Source organism: Sander vitreus, chromosome 15 (assembly GCF_031162955.1).
Source record: "Sander vitreus isolate 19-12246 chromosome 15, sanVit1, whole genome shotgun sequence".
Classification (NCBI taxonomy): Eukaryota; Metazoa; Chordata; class Actinopteri; order Perciformes; family Percidae; genus Sander; species Sander vitreus.
The window spans coordinates 14,489,744-14,514,657 of NC_135869.1; the positions used below are offsets into that span (position 1 = coordinate 14,489,744).

The window sequence follows — 24,914 nt, forward strand, 5'->3', positions numbered from 1 at the left end:
TATATAATAAAAAAAAAAACATGGACTCCAGCACAATGAAGAGGTACAGAAAAGAACAAAAACCTAGTGGCCTTGAATCTTAATGTCATGATGCTTCCCCAGCATGATTTGTGGTTTCATCTTAGTTTGTGCTATTCCAGTGCAAAAGTTTCATTCACACTGCCAAACAGAGGGGACAGGAAACACAAATTGGCATTTCAGTGTTGCAATAATAATAATAATAATAATAAAAGGTCTAAATGTCCTGCAAGCTTCATGAAGTGTTCCATATGAATGTGCTGCTTTCAAAGCTGATGTTCATGACAAGACACATCAGAAAACTACAATCATACACACCTTGTCTATTGCAAAGAACATTCTGGTCTTCCATACAAGAGCTTCACTGTTCTAATATAAAAGAATTAATTAGTCAATATATCAAGAGCGTGCCTAGTACCTACCATCTACTTTGTTTTCTCTTTGGCGTAACGTGATCTATCGAAAGTAGATCATTTGCACTAAACAATTAATTCCTGCCAGGCACAAGATGTAGCTGTGGTAAGCTAGAGAAGGCTACAGATTAGAGATCAGCCCCTTCCTAACTGATAGATCAACTAAAAAGAGATTCAAAGTTTGAGATGGTACTGTAAGTCTTGGGGTTCACAGAAATGAACAAGTACGAACCTAGAAGCTGGAGAAAAAAAAAAAAACTTAAAGTAAACGCGTATTTCATTGTCTGTTAGCCTTCTTTTCCACAGTCTGTAAAATGGTAGAGCACTTACATATGCCTTTATGTGATCTTCATTGCACAAACATTATCAACATTTGATAGTATCCTAATGACATTCACTGGCCTTCTCATTCAAATGCTGCAATACGATCTCCGTTGAACAGGTCCAAGGAGCCTCTGCACTGCAGGCTTGACCCTGAATGTGCAAGTCTACAGGTGGGAACACTTCTGTTTCATGAACAACATTAACCTCGAAAGCTGAAGGCAGTACTTGACTTTAGAAACTGAACCCCAAACCATGTCATTCAGTGTTAAACTGGAAATAATTAAAAAGAAAATAGTGGCCTCCAAGAATAATTGTTTTCCAAATGCTCATAAGCAGGGACTAATTTCTTTTCTTTTTTTTTAAAGGTCAAATTACTCATCCACAATCAGAATTCATCATCAGAATGGTTAAACCTTTACAAAAGCTTGTTAGCCTCTACCCAACTGAAATTTCAGCCTGATGAATTGACTGAAGTACCATCTAAACAAATGCTTTTAATAGCCTGACTGTTCTTACGGGTAGCCTCTAATTGTTCTAAACATTTTTCTAAGTTTTTTTTACTGTGTTAATTAATATTAATGCCTAATGTAGTTTTTGGATTTGGGGAACCAACTTGCATAGATATTCACCTTAGCTTTCCAATCATATCTTTTTTTACAGTATTATTGCATCTACTGTGTTATTTTGTTAGGCATTGACTTAAAACTTCAACTGGGTTGAGTAAAAGCAATGCAGCAGAAGTATGTACAGTACTGCAGTATACACCAAATTACCAGAAAAATAAAACACTCTGTACAACATTCAGTAATGCAACCTAATAAAACAGCCCTACAATAAATAATAACTTTATGAAACGTGTTTCTTATATCAATATAACAACACCACCATAAGGTTTGAGCCTAAAAAAGGCCATAAATTCTCTCCAGCAGTGTCAAAAATGGCCTAAAACATTGGGCTGTTGTGCTGGATTGCAGCACACTGAACAGGGTTTCCATTGATCTGGTCACTCATAGAAATTCATGTTGCAGCCTACAGTGAGACATAGTCAGTGGTATATAATACAATGAAAGTGCAGCCTGACTGAATGCCACAAAATAAAGTACTGGTAAGTGATGTGTTAAAAGCACAAAGAAGAGCACAAACATTAGAGTCCAGAGGGCTCGTACAATGAAAAAAGAATCAGCCCTAAAAAGGATTTTGATCGTCTTCAACAGGGGCGGAAATTGATTGAAATTGAGCTTTTTAAATACTTAAATATGTATAAAATGTTATCTTTTAACGCAAACTGTACACATCTGGTACCAATACATAAAAATGACAAGTGTGGTTACTTTAGAAAGGACATCCTCTGATACATCATATCAAAAATATGAAGCTTTGTAGCACTTTTGTTCTGCATTTATCTAGTAAACTTAACAATACTACATTACACTTCAAAGAAGTGAATGAGGTCTTTTTTTTCCTTCTAGTCCAATGTCACTGCAGTGGTGCTACCAAGCCTCAAAAGTCACAAGTGGTCCTCTGTGAACACTGCTTTGCTCTTCAACTTTAGATCCACTTCTACTGTATCGCTTTCTTCTGCGCTCCACCAGTCTCAATCCTAAAACACTTCCACTTCACCATCCAATCGCTCCTCGGTCCATCACACGATGCCCCTTTTGGACACCTTCCTCTTCAACATGACCTTCAATCAATTTTTTCGACTTTCCCGATAATCTTCTCCTCAAAGATGGGCAAGATAGCGTCATCTTCACGTACCTCTTCAAACACCACCCCACAGTCAAACTCGTCGCTTACCTTCTTGAAATAATACCTAAAAAAGGCAAGGAACAATGTTAACTTCTCCAGGTTAAACGCTGTGACCTTTACTTATGTTTGTACATTGTGCCCAGCAGTGTTATAGACTCAAGTTTGAGACATTCAAGTTTAAAGATTTGAGATTCACTTCAATAAGTATATCATTTTTAATCAGTACATCATGCTATAACTGACCATGTCCCTATCATTTGTCAAGAATATCAGGGATGCAGAACTATGGCCTTTAAGAGTTAGAAATTCTGAAATGAATTTGCATCTAATCAAAGATGATCATAAATGTGTTATAGTCATCTCTTTAGTAAAAATCACCAGTGAAAATTCTGACCTTTATTTGTACTACTCAAATTGTATTTATTCCCATATATCCCCCAGACAAGTATAGCTTTGATAACGTTTAAGGACTATTTTGCCGTCTCAAAGCAAGTTTTGTTACAGACAATACACTTGTAATGCAATCCTGCTTGCTGATTATTAAAATATGAATTCTATTCTAATTTTAGTCGTGATACATCTCTCAAGTTATACCCATAGACACCAAACAGCACCATAAATCTCACCTGTAATTTCCTTTCTTTGTTAGCAGTTCTGTGAACTGGCGCAGAGTGACGACCCTCCCTTTGACAGACGTCCTGTACGGTATCAGCTCCTCACAGAAGTAATACGCCACCGTAATGTTTTCACATGGCTGCTTTTTAGTAGCTTTGTGTCTGCAAGTGGAAAATACAGAAAACTGTTAAGAAAATTTTAAACTTTCCCATTATTAAAGTCCACACTTCAAAGTTATGTTGACTATTTTTCACATCTAAAAAAGGACCCTATAGCTTGTAAATTGTGTTGTTTAAAATGGGTCATGATTCTGAACTTTAATAAATAATAATTTCCTGACATTAACAAGCAGATGTCTCTAGTGAGAGAAGTCCTGCACTTTGTGAAAGGTGTTTACATAACCTTAAAGGGAATGAGGAACTTAAGATCAACTGAGGTCATTCCATACTTTGCATCTTCAAGGCCGAACACTAATCAATATGTGCAATTGCAGGTACTGAGTGACTATGGGCCTGAGGTACTGAGAAACTATGGGCCAACATCCTCTTGTTTTCTGGATCACACGCATAACAGCGTTTTTCAATAATCAGTTCTGGAGGAAACAACACTGACGCTCTCTAAGGTTAACTTGTATGAATAGAAAACAACAATAACAAAATAAACAAGGGAAATGACAAGCACTGTGGAGCTTGATTGGCTGTCAAAATTGGCCCAAAATGATGTTTGAATGTTCCTTCCTAACAACACAGAGGTTCCAACTATTTAAATATCTATTTTGCATATTATGTATGTAAGAGGGCAAACGTACGAGATACATAACTACTTATATTTACTACATATATTTATTTCAACATAAACATGTCTTAAAAGATCTGCATAGCTACACATTACGAAATAAACTAATACAATTATGTCCTTTACTGTAAAACTTAATTTAAAGACCGTAGACCTCTCTCCCTCTCCCTCTCTGTACTGTGGTTGATGCAAACTAACCAGCCAACCACTAAACTAGTAAATTTTAACAACTCAATGTTTGATTCACACAGTCTTGTCACAGCGTAGAGTCAGGTTCAGGTGAATCCATAGGCTGTGCGCTGGCTGATTTGTGTGGTGACGTCCTGTTGTGTTATTTAACCCCCCAATGTAGCACAAGTAGACTTTATATTTCACAATTATTGTTTTCCGTCAGATCGTTTATGATTAGATCTCAACATTTCCGACTGCACTTAAAGGCAGCTTGATTTGACATAGGAAGAGAAAGAAAAAAGACGAAGGGACAGTGCTTTGCTGTTGCATGAAACAGTCAGCTGTTACACAAACCCCTGGGCTGTTCAGTGCCTGTGTTTTTGGTTTTTTACCCTCATAATGTTTTAAAATGTTCTTGTGGCAGTGATAGAGGCAGAATAATACTTGCCACAAAGGAAAAACTAGACAAGATACCACATTAAAACAAACTCAAGCATAGAGTGCGGGACACTGCGTAATGACACAGCACACAGAAGAGGGAATTAGGGAAAGGGATTGCTCATTACTGATTTCTAAAGGTTTCTTTCAGTAGCTCTACAAAAAACCCAGTCCTGGGTAACTAAACTACCAGTAATTAGAATGGGAAGTAAAGAGGGTTGCCGTGACCTATGGGGAATTTGGAGCTAGTGGGTAAAGTTACTGGTAGGACACAGTGGACATACTCGGGCTGGGAGAGCTCGATGTCCGAGACGGCGGGCACCACGTTGAGCGGAGGGAATAGTGCAGGCCTGACTGCAGTGCGACCCCTCTGGATTACCTCCATCACATACCTGAGGGACCGAACAACCCCAGTAGTTAGACACACATTCGCCCTAAGGAGCACACAGGCTAGAGAACAAAAAGGTTTTCATTTTGACTAAAGAAAAAGGATCAAGTTAAATCGATTCTGTTGAAAAGCTGCACTGATTAAGTGGACAGATAACTGTGGTAATGGGACATGTCCGTCCACTTACCTTTGCTTAAGTTGTACAGTTCCAGACTTGATCTTCTCCTCCTCAAGCCGTCGGCGCACCTCCTCCAGCTGGATGAGGGGGCTGGGAGCTGGATTTGGGGGCATGGTGGGATCCTGGATGAAAGGGTGAGACGGCTGCACGTTGTTCCGCAGTTGGGCCTCATGGCCTGTGGTCCTCTTGGACACAGTGGTACTCCTGAAATGTAAAGTCATGAATTTTTGAACATCAACAATCAAACGAAACAAAGCAAGAGTATTCAAAGAACGTGCCTTTTTTCCTCTTAGTCCATTGTTAGTCCGTGCTGCTTACTCTTAACAACTCTTAACAAAAAAATGCTTGCACTGAGTTAACTGTCCTCACTGACCCATATGGGCTCCTTTTATGTTGAACCATTTCTTTCTGTCCTTCCATCAGCCACAATAGGATCTTCTGGTTTTTCTCCATCTCCTCTGAAGGCACTGGCATGTCATGAGGCCGCACTTCCTCACCTTTCTTGAACGCCCTTTTAAACTGTGTGCCACCTTTGCTACTGAATAATTCAAGAAAACAACTGGTAAGTAAAAAGCATTTCAGATGCATGTTACGAGCCAGCTCGCTAGGGGGAAGGAAAAAGCAACATAAAAGCAGTTGGAAATGGTAAAATAAAGTTATTTATTGACAAGGAACTTAACAATTTACAAATACAAATGAAGAGGCAAACTACGGAGAGGAGAAAGGGAAGGCCTAACCAAAAGAGGACTCTTTAAATGAAAGCTACTACTAACTTTACCTAAAAGAAACAAAAAAACGTCCTAATCCATCTTGACTAATCAAACAACATACCTATCCCTGGTCCAGTCGCCAGATAATTAACAAGTGCCTCAATTCTAAATCACAAAAGCGTTAACAGTGCATTATTGAGAAAGAGGAAACTAATGCTTGAGTTTGGTACGTACCTATACCCTGTATGCTCCATGAGGTTGGATCCCATGCCATCTGCATAGGTGCGAGACTTTGATCCATAATGACTTGTCTCTGTGCTCCATGGAAAGCTGCCGTGTACACGAACGGCCGCCTCAGCTTCTGACTGCTCTTTGGGCTTGCCGACGCCTGCGTGGTGGATGTGGTGCGCATGTTTGTGGTGGTACAGGTGGCTGGTGTCTCCTTTGAAACCGTGCCTGGATGAATGTTTAACCTGTGCCGTTCCAAGTCCTGTCCCTTTGCCCCCTGGGACAGCGTCTGGTGAGCGTGACTTGGGAGAGTGACGGCCTGTTCCTGGTGACTGGCACCCGGGAGTCTTCATGACCCGCTGGACGTGGTCGTCCAGGATGCTTTCGGGGTTCTCCTCATGAGCATCTCTCAGCATAAGACCGCTGTAGGTGTTGTCAGCATAGCGCGAGTTGTAATTCTGCAGATAAGCACCAGGGGGGAACCTGTGACTGGATAATGCTGTGGCTGCGGACATGACTTCATCACCTTCCTCTTCCTTTAGAGCAAAAATACACACAAAAGAAAACATCATTTAGAGGAAAAAAATTTAATCTGGAATAACAATCTGAAAAAAATGAATTCTGGTTATAAAGATTGGGTATGAATATCTGAAGCATTATGTCCAACACTAGCCATATAAAATACTTATATCTTTATGTATTTTTTCTTTTAAAATAATTTTTTAACACAGCTGACACGAATTAGAATTTTTTGAATGCTGCAGGCATTCACAATATATTTTGATAAGCAGGCACTGTATGGAGTGGAGGATGTGCAGCGAAGACATATATCGTAAAAATAAAATGTTGAAGAAGCTACTGGATGTCTACATTTCCCTCAATAAAGTATCTATCTATCTATCTATCTATCTATCTATCTAAATCTTATGGCACAAGGACCTCACACCACTATTACTAGAAACATTTTAAATAAATGAAATCCTAAACCTAATACTTTCTTACTGGAGATAACAAAATCTGCAAGCACAAATTATATTCAGCAGCATTCCCCATCAAGACTTGAACAAAGATATATTGTGGTACAGTAGGACAACAGTAGGTAGGGGTTTCACTGTAAATGTTTAGCCTGCCCATGCTAATATGTTAATAATTGAACAAACCTTCACTTGTAAACACGCCAAACTGAGTTTGCTATTGCCCAGTGCTCACCATCCATTTCTTATAACCGTATAAAAGAAACCATTAAGAGTGTCTCTTCCTGCGCCTACATAAACGCAAGTTCCCTGTACCCACTCATGGCATGTTTTAATAATTGATGAGTCTTCGTATCTCTGCATCAGATTCAGATATGTGTTAGCTGAGCCCACTCATGAAACCATGAAATCTTCATTTTATCACACTTTCCCACGGGCGCTATCTTTTCTATTTGAAAATGAAATTCCTTGGCAAACAACAGCAGATATATTTGACATTCTACAAGTCAGCTTGTAGTGGATGGCGATTTACTGATAACAGTCTACAGCAGCTCACATGAGTCTTTTTGCCATTGGTTTATTGTCATGAACAGAATGCTGCTGCTTGTGCATGTCAATTATCCTGTGCATAGCTGGGCCACACGGTCCATTGTTCCAAAAAATTACGTTAAGTGAAGCCATAATTACATTTTTAGCAGACTGTGTGACAGAGCTGTGGCAATAACTTACTCACATTCTCATGGAGTCATGTGGACCTTCTCCTCACAGCAATACAATGATAACATCAATTATTAACCAGAAATCCATGCATAAAAACTATCATTTTTTGATATTATGGATAAAAAGCTAAGCTCACATTTCCTCTTCTAGATGCTCAGAGTATCACTTGATGAAGGCAGTCATTTCATGCTTGCCTCCAGGTTTAATAAAGCAAACCTTAAACAGTGTGATGGCAGCCTTTCTCCTTCCAGGGCCAAAACACATACAATGTCTGCCTTGAGACTAAGTACTTGGGTCTGCGTACTGAGGGAGACTTCATTTGTGGTAGCAGCAACCATTTCATCACCGTTCAAGTGACATCAAACAGGCGGCACGCTGTTCCAGACTTACAAATGGCCGAGTGTGCAGGTGCGCCATCTGATTCATCGAAGAAGCCAGACTGCTGACAGGCCAAGGATGGAAATCTCCAAGTGATTCTTTATGTTTTTTTTATTCTCTATTCAAATGGCTGGCCTCATTAATTTCATTAAGGCCAGACGGATTTAAGTCTCCTTTGTTACTGAACACTTGAAGCCCACTGGCCAGACACACATCTCGCTTTCTGGCTCAGAAATGGGCTTTGGTGGTATTTCGTGCACATTACTGATACTGATACTCCTGGTCTGCTTTTCAATACACCATCTATGGTCACAATGTATTCTTTTATTACAGTATATCAAAGGTATTCAGGTGGGGAAAAAAAGAGTCCTTTGAAATCAATATTTGTGGAATGAGGATTTAAATGAGATTCTCATGACCGAAACATGATCACTCAAAACAGCTTAAACCTGAGAATACAAAAAAGTTAAATTTAATATTCAATATAAACATTGCCAATATAAGACTGCTCTAGGTATATGTTAATTACTCAATGAATTGATTAGTTGGGTGAAAGAAAATTACACAACAAGTAAATCCGACCAGGCAATCTGATTGGTCAACTAGACATTTAGAACATGCTCAAATATCTCTCCGCCATTTCCGTGTCAACATTACAGAGATGAATTAATAAAACTGTGTTTGAAACATTTGTCATTTTGTATTAATGAAAATAAATCAGGAAACACAGGGGAACACACTCCCTCCAACATATTCAGTGATTCATCGGGTAAAACGACTCAAACGCTCTGGAGTTAACTGTTACTGCTTAAACTATTGCTTAATTAACCAACCAACTATTTGGATAATCGGTTGTCATTTTTCAGCCAAACATTGCAGATTTGCTGCTTCTTTCTTTGTTATATATGATGGTAAACTGAATATCTTTAAGATTTTGTACTGTTGGTAATATAAAATAAGGAATTTGAAGATACCATGGGCGCCTGGAAAATAGAAAAGGCATGTTTCACTATTTTCTGACATTTTATTGATGATATAATCTAGAAAATAATTGTCAGACTAATCTGATAAATCTGATAAAAAATAGTTGTTAGGGATCCATACTTTAATACAATTTTCTTTTCCATCTGGCCAATAATATTATTCAGTCAGAGTCTGAGTGGAAAGCAGCTCAGAATCACTAGAATCAAAATATCCCTGCACTGCTTCAATCGTATAATGTTAGAGGTCATTTAGTCTACAGACGATGCTCTTCAGTGTAAACCTCTGCAGAAACTCTGACGCGTTACACCAAATTAACAAAACAGTGGATCTGCTTGTGCTTTAAACAGTAGACATTGGTTGAGAAAAAAAATAATTAAACCTACCAATCGCACTCTCTTCAGTCGCTCCTCTAGCTTCTCTTGAGCCTCCCTCTCCCTCAGTACGCCCTCCAGTCTGCTGATCAGCTCTGCAGCAAACCTTTCCGGCTCCACATGTATATCCTTTGGAATCCGGTTTGTGCGCTGGGGGGAACATTTTCAAACTGTAAAGCACTCCGTGGATTGTCACTGCATTACTGTCAGCACCATATGGGCAGTTTTACCACCCTGACCTTTTACATCCTGTCAGTGACCAAATATAGGAAACATAAGCAGGAAACATTCAAGTAGACAGTGTCGAGTGTTAAACATCAGAAGGGATAATTTACATTTAAATTTAACAATGAGACTTCATCACTGAATTAGGGCTGCAACTAACTTATTTTCATAGTCGATTAATCTGTCGATTATTTTCTCGATTAATCGATTAATTGTTTGATCTATAAAAATGTCAAAACATGGTGAAAAATGTGGATCAGTGCTTCCCAAAGCCTAAGAGGACGTCCTCAAATGTCTTGTTTTGTCCAAAACTCAAATATATTCAGTTTACTGTCACAAAGGCGAGAAGAAACTAGAAGATATTCACATTTAACAAGCTGGAATCAGAGAAATCTTTTTTTTTTTTTTTATAAAAAAAATGACTCAAACGATTAATCGATTATCAAAATAGTTGGCGATTAATTTAACAGTTGACAACTAATCGATTCATCGTTGCACCTCTACACTGAATCCTACTAAAGCGGATCCTTTCTGATATAGTGAGGGTTTTTTTTATTTCCACATTATGGAGAATGTATGAATAACCATATATAATGATTATAATATGACTATAATATATAATGATTAACCACCGTTATAAAAATTAGGGCGCAGTGACATTCCCATGCCTCCTGTGTGATTTTGAAATAGAGGTTGGAGCTAGACCTCCCATCAAAAACACATCACTTTGCAAGTTTTAATAACATAACTACATCCATTTGATAAGCGTGTCTACAGAAAAAAAGATTTAAACTTCGATTTGATAGTTTTGATTTATTTTACATTTTAAAATCCTTTTGGGAACATAAACTAGGTAGGATAACAAGTTTACTGTAATTTTAAATGACACAAGTAATCTCATTTCCTCACATAATAGCACGAGTCATTGCATTGCAATCATCCTGATATGGCACCAGTTTATACAAGAAAGTTGGAAAACAAAGTGACATTAAAAAAAAAAACACACCTACAAGCCCTGTCAATTTTCTTATTGCCAATGAAGTGAAGTCATGATTAATTTGTTGGGGCAGGGAAACGTGAGGTTTAGGCTTTGGGGATTTGTGCTCTACTATACAGTCAATTCATGGATCCTAATAGGATGCTACGTGTGGAGTTTTAATTTGACTCTTTACTCCGAGGCCTAATTAGGGCCAGGGTTTTCCTACCAAAAGACAGCACAAGCTGCAGAGGGAGGCATCAGGCTGTCACAGGGGAGGATTCATGTCTACCAGGCTTCAGTGCTTACAGCTTAGGAAAGCATCAAGCTACATTTAGACAGCCTTCTCTTTCACCATCAGCTATTCTTACACGCCATCACAGGCCCTGCGACACAGCAGAGCTTAAATATGCACATCTCCAATGGTGCAGCGGAGAAAAATAAGGCAGGGGCAGACAGTTAAAGAGAGGTGTAGAGGCGGAAAGTGAGAGAGAAGGGAGAGAACTCATGAATAACTCACTGGAATATGAGGTAGTGGCACTCGCCCATTTGCTTTGGCACTTTCGTGCATCTCCCGGCGATGCTGTTTGCGGTATCTGTAGGGTGGAACCCCATCTCTGGAATTAACAACAAAGACATTTTCATAAAACATCCTCATCAATAAACAACATAGGCAGCTTTGAAGTTGAAAGCTTTCCGCTGCATTTTTTGTTGTTGCCTAAAATGAACACCTTGTAATTCTTACTATTAATCAGTACAGCAGGGCAGGCATTCTCACAAGCTTGTGTCCACTGCACCACACGTGGTCTGGCAGATTACAGTTACACGTTAACACATCCATCAGTCTGCAATTCCTTGTGGTATTTATTGGTCATGCTGGGTTTCACACTCCTTTCCTTTGCTGGAAGCGCTGGAACAATTAGCTGATAACTGTCTCTAATCCATTCAGCTTCAAACACATTTTTGTCCAGTGGTGCAAGCTTTGAAGTTTCTTTGGAATTAAATCCCCGGTGCCATATCTGCACCTAGAAAACATTATTTCTAAAATCGTCTTTCACCAGCACACTCCACTGAAATACAAGTCCTGCTCACAAGCGATCCCAAATGGTACAAAACATTGCCTTTGGTCTCATGCTGGTGCCCAAACAAAGTTACATTAAATACAACATTTAAAATCAGTTGGTGTGTCACATTTATAAAAGAGGTCAGTAGGTTTTCATTTGTGTACATTCTATCAGACATGGTTTTATGTCTGCTACCTTAACAAGCAGATGTTGGTTGCTGCTAGATACTTAATCACAGCGCATGTAAAAACAGGCAAGAAGTGCAATTTTGAAACCAATTAAACTCTTAATCCTGTCTCTGAGCAATGCTAACTTATATGACATGTCTTCCTTTTAAACAACAACTGGAAATACTAGTATTGGGTTCTGTCTTTATGAGTTGGTATGCCAAACTTTAAGCATGAAATGTGTGCGCGTTTGTGTGTGTGTGTGTGTCTGTGATGAGAAAATACATACACACTGCTGTCGGTAAGGGAAATCGTGTCTGTGTCGCTGGACATACTCTGCTGCTCACTATCATTGGCGCTGGTGGCAGGAGCCATAGCATAACCAGTGTTGACATAGTACGGGTTGATGGGCTCCCGACATGGTGCATGCCTGGAAAAATGAAGAAATATGCTCAGGGCAAAAAAAAGCTTTACTGCAATAATTCATAATGTTATAGACATGCTCGTGAAAATGCATTTATAAACAACGGTACACAGCTCTCTGGTATAATCCTAAATGAAGAACACACAGTATTGTTTTATTATGAATGGTTAGATATTGTAATAAAAAATCTGTCCAGAAGCCAAAGGTTTGTCCGTTCACAGTTAACATTCTATAAAAGAACACCAAAGTTCAGCGCTATACCAGAAGATTATTCACTTTGGTTGTGATTTAAGAACAGCCAAATGTCATCCTTTTGGTTTAGTTAGAGAGTTGATGCTCTAGACATAATGGATTTTAGACAACACACATTAAAGCCATGAAAACTACAGTACCATGTATGCAACATGTATGCTTAGTTAAAAAAAACATGATATGAATGAGCCGATATATTTTGTCAACCATTCAGGCTCTGACACTTCCTGCAACTCCTCTTGCTTTGGTTTAGCGTAATCCAAACACACCTACAGCCAGAGAAAGTATACTGCGTTTGCTAGAGATGCTGGAACTAGAGATGCACCGATTACAATTTTCTAGGCCGATTCCGATTTCCGATTTTCTTTGAGTTAGGCCAGCCGATACTGATTTTAGCCGATTCCGATTTCATTTTTTCTTACCTCTTTACAGCACACACAAATATTTATTTTCTATCTTTTCTTTAATAGAACATTTTGCACAGAACATAGAACATTTTTTGAACAGATAATGGATCACTATAAAATAGAACTATATAAATTACTCCTGGTGTGGGAAATTCACACACATCTGAAGTGCAATGTTAGAACTATTTCCTTCTTTTCACATCCAATATCCAACTAAAAAAATTTGATTTTGGTTTTTGGTGTCATCCCTCCACGCCCTACTTTTTCCTTGCAGGTGTTGCATATTGCAAACTCGTTATCTTCTGCACACACGCTGAAGAATTTCCGAACAGCTGACATGTTGCAGGTTAATTCACGAGGTTCCATACATGTGCGAGAATAGCGCGGACACGCGCTTCACACCGCGAGCGGGTACGCGCGACACACGGAGGAAAAGTTGAGAGAAAGGAAAAAGAGACCGTTCTGTCGCGTCCGTCCTTGAGAACTGTAACTGGTATAACTTATGTTGTCAGTTAATTGTAGCATTGACCGGCATGAAATCGGCATATGTCAGACTGAGCTGCCGGTCGCCGGTCATGGCCGAGCACGTGAAAACCGGCCAATTACGGTCACCGGCCGGTCTATCGGTGCATCTCCACTAGGAACACCATATTTGATTGTATTGCAACAGCCTTTGTGAACACACTAAAATCAATACCAGAGAATTGAACGGTGGAGTATAACCGCAAGTCTTATTCTATGGCACACCCTTCAAGAGCATCTACAGATATATGGGAAAGCTTAATTTGTCAACCTTCTACATTCTCAGTCATTGACTTTGCTGAACACACTCCTTGCAGGGCTTTGTACACATGAATTAAAGATGTTAGGCATCATCTCTTTTTATTCAAATTGGAATTCCCTGAAGCTTTCTCCCTGTTTGGAATACAGAAGTACCCAGAGTTCAAAATGAAACCTTTGTGACCGACTGATTTTCATTAGCATTTACATTCAGCAACAGTGAATAATTACAGTGCCAGGTTGGTGGAAGAGCTGGGACAAATAAAAAGTGCAGTGTACAGAAAATGAGTTTCAAGTTGTGATTATATGTGGAAACATTTCTGATGATGAGAAAGTTAAGGACATGACTAGGAAAAGAAACATTAACAAACAAACGTCATTTGGTAAAAAACAGATGAGATGATTCCTTGAGCAGAACTGTTCTACAACACTGATCACAGTTGCGTTTCCATTTTGGAAACATGTATTTCTCATTGCCACAAATTAATGATAACAACGGTGCAGGATGGTTTCTGCCATCATATAACATCTCTGGACAATCGCTTAAAAAAAGGTTCAGTGCTGGATTTTATTCCAAACTAATTCTCTATGTTGCACTAATTCTTATTTTTGCATAATATCAAACTTGGAAACACACAAAAAAGATATATATCTTAATAATTCCAGCAAATTCCAACTGATAAAAAATAAAACAGCAATAAAGACACAATACAAATGTCCGGTTTACTATCATATAGAGAGCCTGAAGACATTTTCTCATCAGGCAGGTAGACCATAGAGTACTACTCATTTAAAAACAATCTATTCAACATTTATTGCTTTTGATATTTGGGGAAATTGCTCACATACTGTCTTTTGTTGGTCACACTATGTGGATTTCATTTAATTAACTTGCAATAAAAAGAATGTTTAAGAAATAACTGTGTTTTGTCAAATATATTTTATACACACGTTTTTGAAAGTGTCCTCAGTTGCCCTCCATGTGTAATCAAAACGCCCAAATGCCATTCTCCCTTCTCATGTCAACTGTTAAATACATGCAAAGGCCAACGAAATCGTATACAAAAGAAAATGTATCAATTCCCTTTCTTTAAGAAAAAAAAGGTCAGACTCCAAACTCAAAAATATTACTTTGACTATGTTACTATATTATAGTTTCATGGTGTTTTACTCTGGGGTGAGGGAAATATGTGTTACGTGCAATATGTTTTTACCAAGGGATGTGTGCAATAGGCCTACTTTATATGCAATTTATTGTTGTGACTGCTACTGGTGCTGTATTGTTTTGTTTCTAACTGCCAAGATATTATTTATGTGTGTAGCTTGGAGTCCAAAACAGAATTTCCCTAAGGGGACAATAAAGTATATCATATCGTACTAATACCCCTCGACTCCAAACACTGATTACAGATTCTTTATGTGAGATATGACACATAATAATGTTGATTTGAGTGAAACACTGAGCAGTGACACATTGAGACGATGAAGTCTCGCCTTTGAAGTACACAACTTACTTGAACGAGAACAAAACTGAGCTGTTCACTTCAAAACAATCTCCCCAAACATTAATTAATGTATAGGTCATTCTCTTTCAAGTCATTTTATTTCAAAAAGCTGATCTGAAAGACTATTTAATGTCTTTTGTTGCCTGTCTCTTTAGCGATCAGACACAACTGATGTAAAATTTAGTTTCATAAAAACCCAACGGGTGCTACTAAAAGACTTTTTAAAAATGAAGCGTGTCCTTATGTAATTCCAGCCAAATGCTTGATTGCTGAAATAATGATGTGAAAATATGCCCAAAACTGTGTGTTCACTCTCTAATTAAAACTGTATTTTTCTCTTATATTTTTTTAGGAGACTTCGAAGAAAGTATTGATCTCCAATGAAAACTGCCAAAAATCAAACACAATCAAGCATTTGGTTCATCTTGCGTTCTGCAGATATCAACCAGAAAAGCTGCACACATAAACAAAAAAAAGCAGCAGAAGTCTGCAACTGCCCAGTCTATGGCAGGTCTTATTTTAGTTTAGTTTGAACTGGCCAATCTACTACTACTGCATTGTGACCAGTGTTTTAGTCACAGAGAGGATCTTATCTGGAAGGTATTGTCTGAGTGTCAGCTGATGTGAATTCCTGCTCCTCCTCGGGTGCTGCAGCAGTAGAGATCAAATTTTTAATTATTCTGTTGAGATCAACAATAGCAACAACATGCACATTAGAATCTTAATCTTTAGTAGGGCTGGGCAATATATCGATATTATATCGATATCGTGATACCAAGATTAGATGCCGTCTTAGATTTTGGATATCATTATATCATCATATGGCATAAGTGTTGTCTTTTCCTGTTTTTAAAGGCTGCATTACAGTAAAGTGATGTACTTTTCTGAATGTGGCAGGCTGTTCTATCTGTTTTATTATTTGCCTTTACCCACTTAGTTGTTATATCCACATTACTGATGAGTATTTGTCATTGAATCTCATTGTGTAAATATTTTGTTAAAGCACCAATAGTCAACCCTACAGTATCGATATTGAGGTGTTTGGTCCAAAATATCGTGATATTTGATTTTCTCCATATCTCCTGGCTCAAATTTTTAGTATTAACATCCTTGTTTTGGGTTTAGTTTGCAACACTGACAGAACATGTTGGTCCTTCCGACCTAACATGTTGACTTTTTATTTTTTACTGCAAGTGGCCTTAATCCTCAGTTGAAGATGTAACCGTATTACATGATGAGCTTTACAAGGTTCAATCAGCAGTGACATTAGTTAAGTTGTGGTAGCAAGCAATTACTTATGTATTCATTCGATCTTTAACTGTCACACTTTCATTTGCAAACACACTTACAGTAAATCGTAAGCATGTAACTAATGCTGAGCCACTTTTCATTTGTTTAACATGATTACATTTTCTTATGCCGGAGGATCACTAGTATGTAAACACAGTCAGATTACTCTTCAGTCAGAGTCTTTTAGAGTCAATCAGTGTCTGTTCTCTCTGTCATTCTACGGGCTGCTGGGTATTAAGCCGGGCAGACACCGTACGGATTAAGCCCAATTTTAGCCCCGAGTTGGTAGAACCCAACTAATTTTAGAATCGGGCTGAATTTCTGCCAGATTGGTCATTTGACGGGCAGTTTGAGGGGGGTCATAACACTTGATTAATTTCGCTGAGCGGATGGATTTCTAGCATGTCAGAATTTTGGTTGGCTGTCTGATTTCCCACATGGCTACTGTCAAAAGATCCATTATAAACTGTAGTTAGCTTGTTTTAATGTTATCGGAGTACTATTTTACACATTGTGGCTAAAACTGTAGTCTTGAGACTGCTTTGATATAAAACTGAACCTCATCATATTGTCTGCATCTTCCAGACATCTGTGGCTCCATATTTTTCTTTTTTTCTTCTAACGTTCCACTCACAGTAGAATTGCACAAAGTAATAAAAAAAAGTAAGCCTTTCTTTTTTTTAGTTGACATTGTTGAGGATGCAGCCACCTTGTTTGAATAAACTTTATTGTAATTGTTACTGGACATGACTGACTGTGGCGTTGGGTTAACAAAACATACAAGATCAACAAAAATGCACACTGTCGGCTTAGCTTTAGACAGATTCAAAGCAAATGCCCATAACAGTCACAACAAACCGCTATCCAGTACAATCAACAAGTATTGTTTTCCCTCATACAATCTCACTCTTGGCAGACTAAAGCTATAGATCATTTTTACAGTAATATATTTGGAGCTGTCATAACATTAAGGCAAACTTTACCAGCAACTTTGTTAACAAAAGCCAGATTAAACAAAAATTAAGTTTTGGCTTGGTTCCTTTTTTCCAGGGATGATTTGCCATGAACACTCTTTTTTAGCATCAACCTGCTTCACTCATACAGGTGTTACTAATAGCAACGATGGCTCAGTTATATATATCTATATTTAATATAAGTGTCATGACAGTGTGTCAGCATGCACAGTACCAGGACCCTGAAACTGAAGCAGCTGAAGGTAATTCAACCATCGGTCATTTGATTATTTACTCGAGGTGTGACGAGATCTCGCGATATTAAAGCGATATTTCTTGTTTCTCTTTTCTGTGAAAATAGACCTGGTTCGTATCTTCAACGGAGTGGAGAGCCGCTTCACGCACGCTTCTGGGACGCGTCGTGGCGCAGCTGGTGGAATATCAAGTATTGACTTGAATGACTGCAATTGCTCGTGGGCGCCGCGTCACATCCTGAATGCAGCGCAGACGTGCCCGGTGGAAATTAGGGGTCAATCTCTTTTTATCTCTCTGTCTTTTTTAAAATTAGTCGGGAAGCGGCCAGCAAAGCCTAACTTTACTTTTAATGATATCAAACAAAAAAAACAAATGTTCTCCCCTCGTCTTAAAATGGTCATAAACGTATACAAGAGTAGCTACTTCCTTGTTTACTGCTGCAATGAGTAAAATGCAGAGGAGAAAAGAGCATATGTCACCACAAAATCGCCTGTTGAGTGTTTGATGGTTATTTATTTGTACTTTAGAACGTAATCACTGTGAAACAATCGTAAAATAAGCTTTATTTCTCTCTCTCCACTGTACAATGACAAATTCAAGTACAAACAACTGGTCTCAACTACTGCCAGAAAACGCTTGGTTACGTTGTAACCTTGGTTCTCTGAGTGAAGAGACTATCTCTCCACCATACATATAGAATATAACAGTAGATAGATAGTCTCGATACGACAGAGAACGTGGACATGCTCATATTACTGAATAAGAACATGACCATATCTTAGGCTGAGCAGCATATCATGCTTAAAGAAAAACATTGGTCAGTCTCTGTTTGCACTTATTGAGAGAGTGTTACTTTGATTATGGTTTGCACTTAAAAACAAAGACAAAAAAACCAACTTAATTTCAGTCATTTATTTCTGTTATTTTTACTCTTTAATTTGAGGGAACTAAAGTAGTTCAGTTAGAAGGTCACACAACGCTTCAATTTGAATTAGAAGCTCACGCTGCAGTTATTGGGTCTGAAGAGGTCAGTTATACAGGAGAAAAGCCATTTGAGTTTGTGGCTAAGGCTAAACCTTACACACTTTTCATTTTGTGACTTTAGATTTAATGTTAAAATCTCGTCTGGTCTCGTTTTCCTACTGTGACATGTCAAAATGTCTTCCATGAAAACACTTTGCACATTTTACTACATCCAAATGAAAAAAAATGTATAAATAAACAAAGCAGGCTTTTTGTTCTTAACTAACTGTCCCATGTGATAATTAGTAAACACATTCAAATCTGTTGTGTATGCATGATGTACTGAGTACCTAAGAGTAAAAAGAAGAGCATGTTCAAGCCAAACAAAGTGCCACAGTCAGAAAATGTGAAATGTATGCAAAGCACCAACATTAGGTAAAAAAAGAAGTCTAACTGAATCTGCAAGAATCATTAACTTAAAATGCAGTCAAGTCAGTAATAAAAAAAAAAAACAGAAAAGGAGCAACCTCAGCATTTATGCCACTGATTTAAAAAAACTGAACATTAAATTTTAATCTGAGTACAGCTCTGTAATTATGGCTAAAAGCTAATGTTTCTCATAATCAATCAGCAGGCCATCAGCAGGTTTGGTACTGCACAGATTAGAACATCTGGGTGAATCTACTTTGACCTCTCACATTAAGAATGAAAAGCATTTCAAAGCTGAGGGGCCATTATTTCAAAGCTGTTGTTGCACACACGCATACATAGGTGGCAAACACAGTCACCCTTTGCACTGCAGTAAACAATTGCTAACATCCTCGACTACCTACTTGTATTGATAGGTTGCTAAACTGAATCTGGGTATTGAGATGAGTGCTCTACTTCAATTTAGGACAAATTAAACATTAGTTTTGTATTGATACAAAGGGTATTAAATATAACATATTTCCACTTTTAAGGAGCACATTGTCTTGGATTTAATATATGTTTGTGCAATAGGAAGTTCACAGCAAATGTGCATATTAATGTAAATGATGTCAAGAAGAGCGTGTGCTCTACAATGTTTCACTTTTGCCATGTTTTTGGGTGTGTTTGACAAGATTTGTAATTCTGAGATTATATCTTTTTTTTAAGATAATTTTTTGGGGCTTTTTTTGCTTTATTTCAGAGTTACAGTGGGTAGAAAGGAAAGGTGGGAGAGATGGGGGATGACACAGCAGCAAAGGGCCGCAGGTTGGATTCGAACCCGGGCCGCTGCAAAGGCCTCAGCCCACATGGGGCGCACACTCTTACTAGTTGAGCTAGAGGTCGTCCCAAGAGTTTATATTATTTTTGTGGCCTAAAAATCAAATCAAATCAAAATCCATGGCTGTGACTAGTCAACATTATAAGAAAAGTTTGCGATCTCTAGATTGAATAGTCCAACCTAATACATTTAGTTTTCCCATAAATGCAGTCTTAATATTAAAAAGAGGGAGGTTAAGATGACAGTTGCCAGGGTAAGATTTCAGAAAGCTCCTTCGTAAAACAAAATCATGTTGAACTTTTACTACAAAACCCTGTCCAATGGGAAAAAAACAAGTCCCACAGTACCTGCACAAGAAAAACCAAGAACACTACTTCAACCTTCTAACAACAAATTAACTTCTGCAGCCTCTGACATTTCCTCAACACCACTGGTGTAACACACCACCTTCCTCTCATCTCAGCTACACTCAGACTCTGTTTTCATCTCAAACTTCAAGCAGCGTTCATGGTATTGTGGGGTTTCAGGCTTATTTCTAATTCAGCAGTTTGCAGAGACAAGCTGTGTAGTTAGGGCTGTAGAGAAGCCTTCTAGATTGCTGGGAGGATTTACCTGTACTCGTGACTGTCCTGGAATCTCGCGCTGTTGGCAACACGATGTGGTGCCGTCTCCATTAGCAGCTTCTGAGTGAGCCGGTTGCTCGGTGTGGGGTCACACTCGGGCTGCTCCTCCGGCTCCTGGTCACATCTCCATTCCTCATCCTCGTTTAAAGTCGGTAAATAACCGGACAGCCCCTTTCCATTCCCAGAAACAGAGCTCTGATCGCTGTACAGCTTAGGGCTCTCTCCTCCTGTCCGTGTATATTCCAAATATATGTCAGACTTAAGAAATAAGGGATAGGTGTTTTCCTCCATCATAGTCTGTATCTCAGTCTGAGCCTGGTCAAACATTGCAGGATCAATGTGAAGCTTCATGACACAGTCTTTGATGAAGGACTTGGTAGCTGGTTTAATCTGTCGGGAAACAATCCCATTGTTGTCCAGGATGTATTTCTTATAGATAGCTTTTGCCAGTTTGACCTTCTTCTCCTCATTACCCTCATTAGCTTCAAGTTTGCGGAAGCCACTGCACGCAAACCAGAAGTCCAACATATCTGCACACCCTTCCTGCTTGAGGAACGTCCTAAACAGATGGATGCCATCTTGATCATCCAGGAGGGAGTGAAGAGAGTCTGCCCACTTTAAGTAGGGTGGTGTAGGGGAAGCACTTCCCTCCGGCTCATAACCCAGGTCCAAGTCAGGTCGCCTGGGTGTAGCCACAGACGCCTCACATTTGAGGCTCTCGTTCTTTGAGGAGAAGCCAAGGTTGCTGTACTGGCGTCCATCACTGCACACCAGCTCACCTTCTTCCCCTGGGACTGGAGGTCTCGGAGCATCCTCAGTGAAGCTGCCTCCCAGGTCTGCTAAGTAGTCCCTTTTGTCGCTTATGCTCATAGTCCCAGCATCCATAAACCACGTCCCCGTAGAGCCCACACTGCACAACTAGTAGATCCAGACCTCTACTTATGCCACTGCAAAAAAACTCCTGCAAGGAGGAAAAATATATAATGAGACGCAGCTTCATCACATCATTAAAATGAAGAGTAGTGCTAGCCTTGACAGGGCACTGCTATGAGAAGATATTCTAATACTCATTCTCAGATTAATGAAAAAAAAAAGTCATATTAGCAGATCTACTGAGAAAAGGTTGATTAATTATGTGCCATATTTGCCATATGCCTGGTTAGAAGAAGACTAATACCTCATGGGGAATTTTTCAAATTTTCCACAGTTTGCATTTTTATCAGATTTTCATGAAAAACTCATCATGTGGCCAGTTTCCAGCTGAACACTGAAATTAAAGCAAATTCAGCAGAAATCCAGAGGATCTGTAAACGTGAGACAAGCTACTGAAAACCCCTAAAACCACTCCAACATGAGGAATTAATGATTACATTCTTTCGCAACTACAGTACAGTGTATTTACATTTGAATTACGGAATCAATACAATAGAATAACTGTGGAATTGAGAAACTGTGGAAACCCAGAAAACAATACAAGGATACACTGAAATAGAATTCTATGCACCTGATCTGTAAACGTAAAATCTGCATAACATCTGCAAACCTAAGCAGAAACTGAAAGCTTAAGTCATTTGGCTTGTAATGTGGTTTCATAGTCTATTAAGTGGTTTGATGGTCTATAATTGTGCCATACTGAGTCACATTGAGAGTTATGTGGGAGTGTTGTGGTAATTCAAGCCATGAGTCGTGGCTTCACTGCCGTCTGGCCCTGAAGGCATCTACTACGCAGTAGTATGAATATGGTGTAGTGTTATGTAGTTTGCAGCAATATTCTCTGATTTATATGCATGAGCATGCAATTACTTTACACAGCTACTCCAGTTACAGCCAAATTAGTATTAGTGTATCACCACAATGATAAATTCACTTGAGATTTACAGTATGAACTCAATAATGAAGCAGTCTCTCTACTATTAGCTGAAATGAGCCGCACTGAAAATATACTTTATTGATCCTTGTATCATATTCTCTCCTTATTTCATTTCCCTGCTATCATAGTACAGGGTCAGCTGCAGAATAGCGTACCAAATGATTTTAGGGATTCAATGTCTTGTTCAAGGACACGTCCTGGTCCTCATGTGTTGTCCCTGAGCTTTCTTGCTGAGCAAAGAGTTAGACACAGTAGTGTGTGTATATCTCCACCTCTATTCACTGTACATACAGCTTATGATTAAGCTTCCCAGATACAGTGTCAGAAATCATTTTAGGGCCGATTCCCTAATGCAACAACAGCTAGAGAGAAAAAAATTCTCTGTTTAAATTCAAACATCTGTGCAGCAGCCAATATTTTTTTTAACAGATGAGGGCAGGACAAAATCGTGGTGACCAGTAATGGCTCTGACCAATCAAAATCCTATTTATAGCTCTGTGTCCTTAACTCTAATGGTTTTGGGATTAAAAATAAATCTTGAAAAAAGTAGATTTATAATTTAAAAAACGGCTGACGTTTACTCTAGCTGTGATTTCAAAAGAAATATTTTTTTGATAGTTGCCATCACGTTACCTTTAGGGCACACCCACTCTCTGTCTTTTCCAATACAGATACAAATCATTTTGCTGATAGAACAAAAGACAGTAAAGACAAAATTGGCAACAATGCCGTTCTCTGCACAATCCTGAAGTGTGAGCAGCACGTGCAATTGTGCAAATCATAACCAGAAAAATGTGGGCAGTTTAAATACAAGCACATTCCATGCCTGGTTGATCAATGCTGAGGAATTAATCTTCGGGTCAAACCAGCAGTCATCTTGCTACCTGTGTGTAATGATGCATTGGCACCATAGACTGTAACAGTCTATGATCGGCACAGATATTTCAGCGCATTCACAGGCTATTGAAATTAACGGTTATGCGGTTCACAGGTGTGTGGCTTGACAGGAATATTTACAAATGGGTTAGGCGTGATTTCAACCGGTCAGAGCCCCTTTTTTTTCTGAAACTGTATCCGTTTGTTGTTCGTTTTGAAGTGAGCCTCTCATCACATTCATGTCTTGGCCTCTCCAGAATGAGCAGCACAGCAGCGGTGTGTGGGGGAGGGGAGCCAGAAACAAACTCCGTACACACACACACACACACACACACACACACACACACACACACACACCGCCAGGCCTGTCAGCAGCCGATCGACAAGTGCACAACTTTGTCACACTATTCACCTATTAATATCTGTAGCTACTGTTCCGCTAACAGCTGCTAAACTAAACGAACAACAGGACGACCGCAAACATTTCCCCTACCGTCAGAGGACACAGAGGGAATCCCACACCAATTTCCGAATAGATTTACAACCAGCAAAGCGATGGCACATATCTCCCGACTACCGCAATCACAATCTCTGAGCTGGGGGAGAGAAAAAAGTGACATATACTTAACCGGTGAAAATCTTCTTGCTGCTTTCGAGTGCATCGGGCATTTGGGCCGGCACAAGTCACCGCCAACAGTGTCATAGTTGCGAATTGCAAGTCTTTAAAAATAACAAAGAAAACAGTCCGCTCTCCACCTCTCCATGACTGTCTCCCACTGTCTGTGCGGAGCCGAAACTACACAGCAGATGATGCACAGCGCCTCGCCCGTTCAATACACAAATTGCCAGAATTTAGTTTTGCTACATATGTGGTAGGCTACACTAATTTTTGTCTCCCTCTCTTAAGAACTAAAATAAATATCTTGAAAATTAGGTTGTAACATTTCCTTTCTTGCTTCTTAGCTTACAATCTGCTGAAAAATGGATCAACATTTAAAAAATATTTGATATCTTACAAAAATCGAAAATAGTATGCCATATTGGCTGATCTTTTGAGAAACCTAATTCAAACTTCTAAGTGACTTACATCTTCTGTATAAACACTTTGGTGTTACAAAGAGCCATCAACATGCCAGTTTGCACCATTAGACAAAATGTATTTTACTGTTCTGGCTGAGAATGTCACACAGTGAGCCCAAAGAACTGCAATAATGTGCGTTTATAAGTTGTAACAACTAGTGCTGTTGCAGCAGCATCAGCAGCAGCACTGTTAGATACACTTGATCATGTCATTACCTTATGACTTTACAATGCAAAGACTAAATAATAGACTAAACGCAGCAATAAAGGCTGTTGTCAGTCGCCATGCTTTCATGCCAGGCAATCATTGAGCAGTCACACGGTTTTACTGAGCCTAAGATGAAAGGCTAATGGGACACCATCAAAACATAAATGCATTTGATTATGTAATTACATCAAACCATTTGGGCGCACGAGAAAGAGCAGAACATACAATATATATTTCACACCCTGTCTCATCACATCACCTGAATTGCCAGCTCAAACCCAGAAACCTAGAGG

At 39.0% G+C, this 24,914-nt stretch overlaps 1 protein-coding gene across 3 annotated transcripts; it reads right to left on the bottom strand.

The window, feature by feature from the left end:
* Window positions 1-1,584: 1,584 nt before the first annotated feature.
* axin1 (axin 1) lies at window positions 1,585-24,124 on the bottom strand. Of its 3 annotated transcripts, XM_078270099.1 has the most exons (11): window positions 23,963-24,124; window positions 20,577-21,548; window positions 12,176-12,316; window positions 11,176-11,272; window positions 9,467-9,604; window positions 6,034-6,563; window positions 5,463-5,627; window positions 5,099-5,293; window positions 4,808-4,915; window positions 3,131-3,280; window positions 1,585-2,568 (listed from the first exon to the last, which is right to left on the bottom strand). In XM_078270099.1, the coding sequence occupies exons 2-11, from the start codon at window positions 21,470-21,472 to the stop codon at window positions 2,442-2,444; spliced, it is 2,547 nt and encodes an 848-aa protein (XP_078126225.1). In that variant the 5' UTR covers window positions 21,473-21,548; window positions 23,963-24,124; the 3' UTR covers window positions 1,585-2,441. The 3 variants fall into 3 exon arrangements, with proteins under 3 accessions (XP_078126225.1, XP_078126227.1, XP_078126226.1); XM_078270101.1 differs by lacking the exon at window positions 5,463-5,627; XM_078270100.1 differs by lacking the exon at window positions 4,808-4,915.
* Window positions 24,125-24,914: the final 790 nt, after the last annotated feature.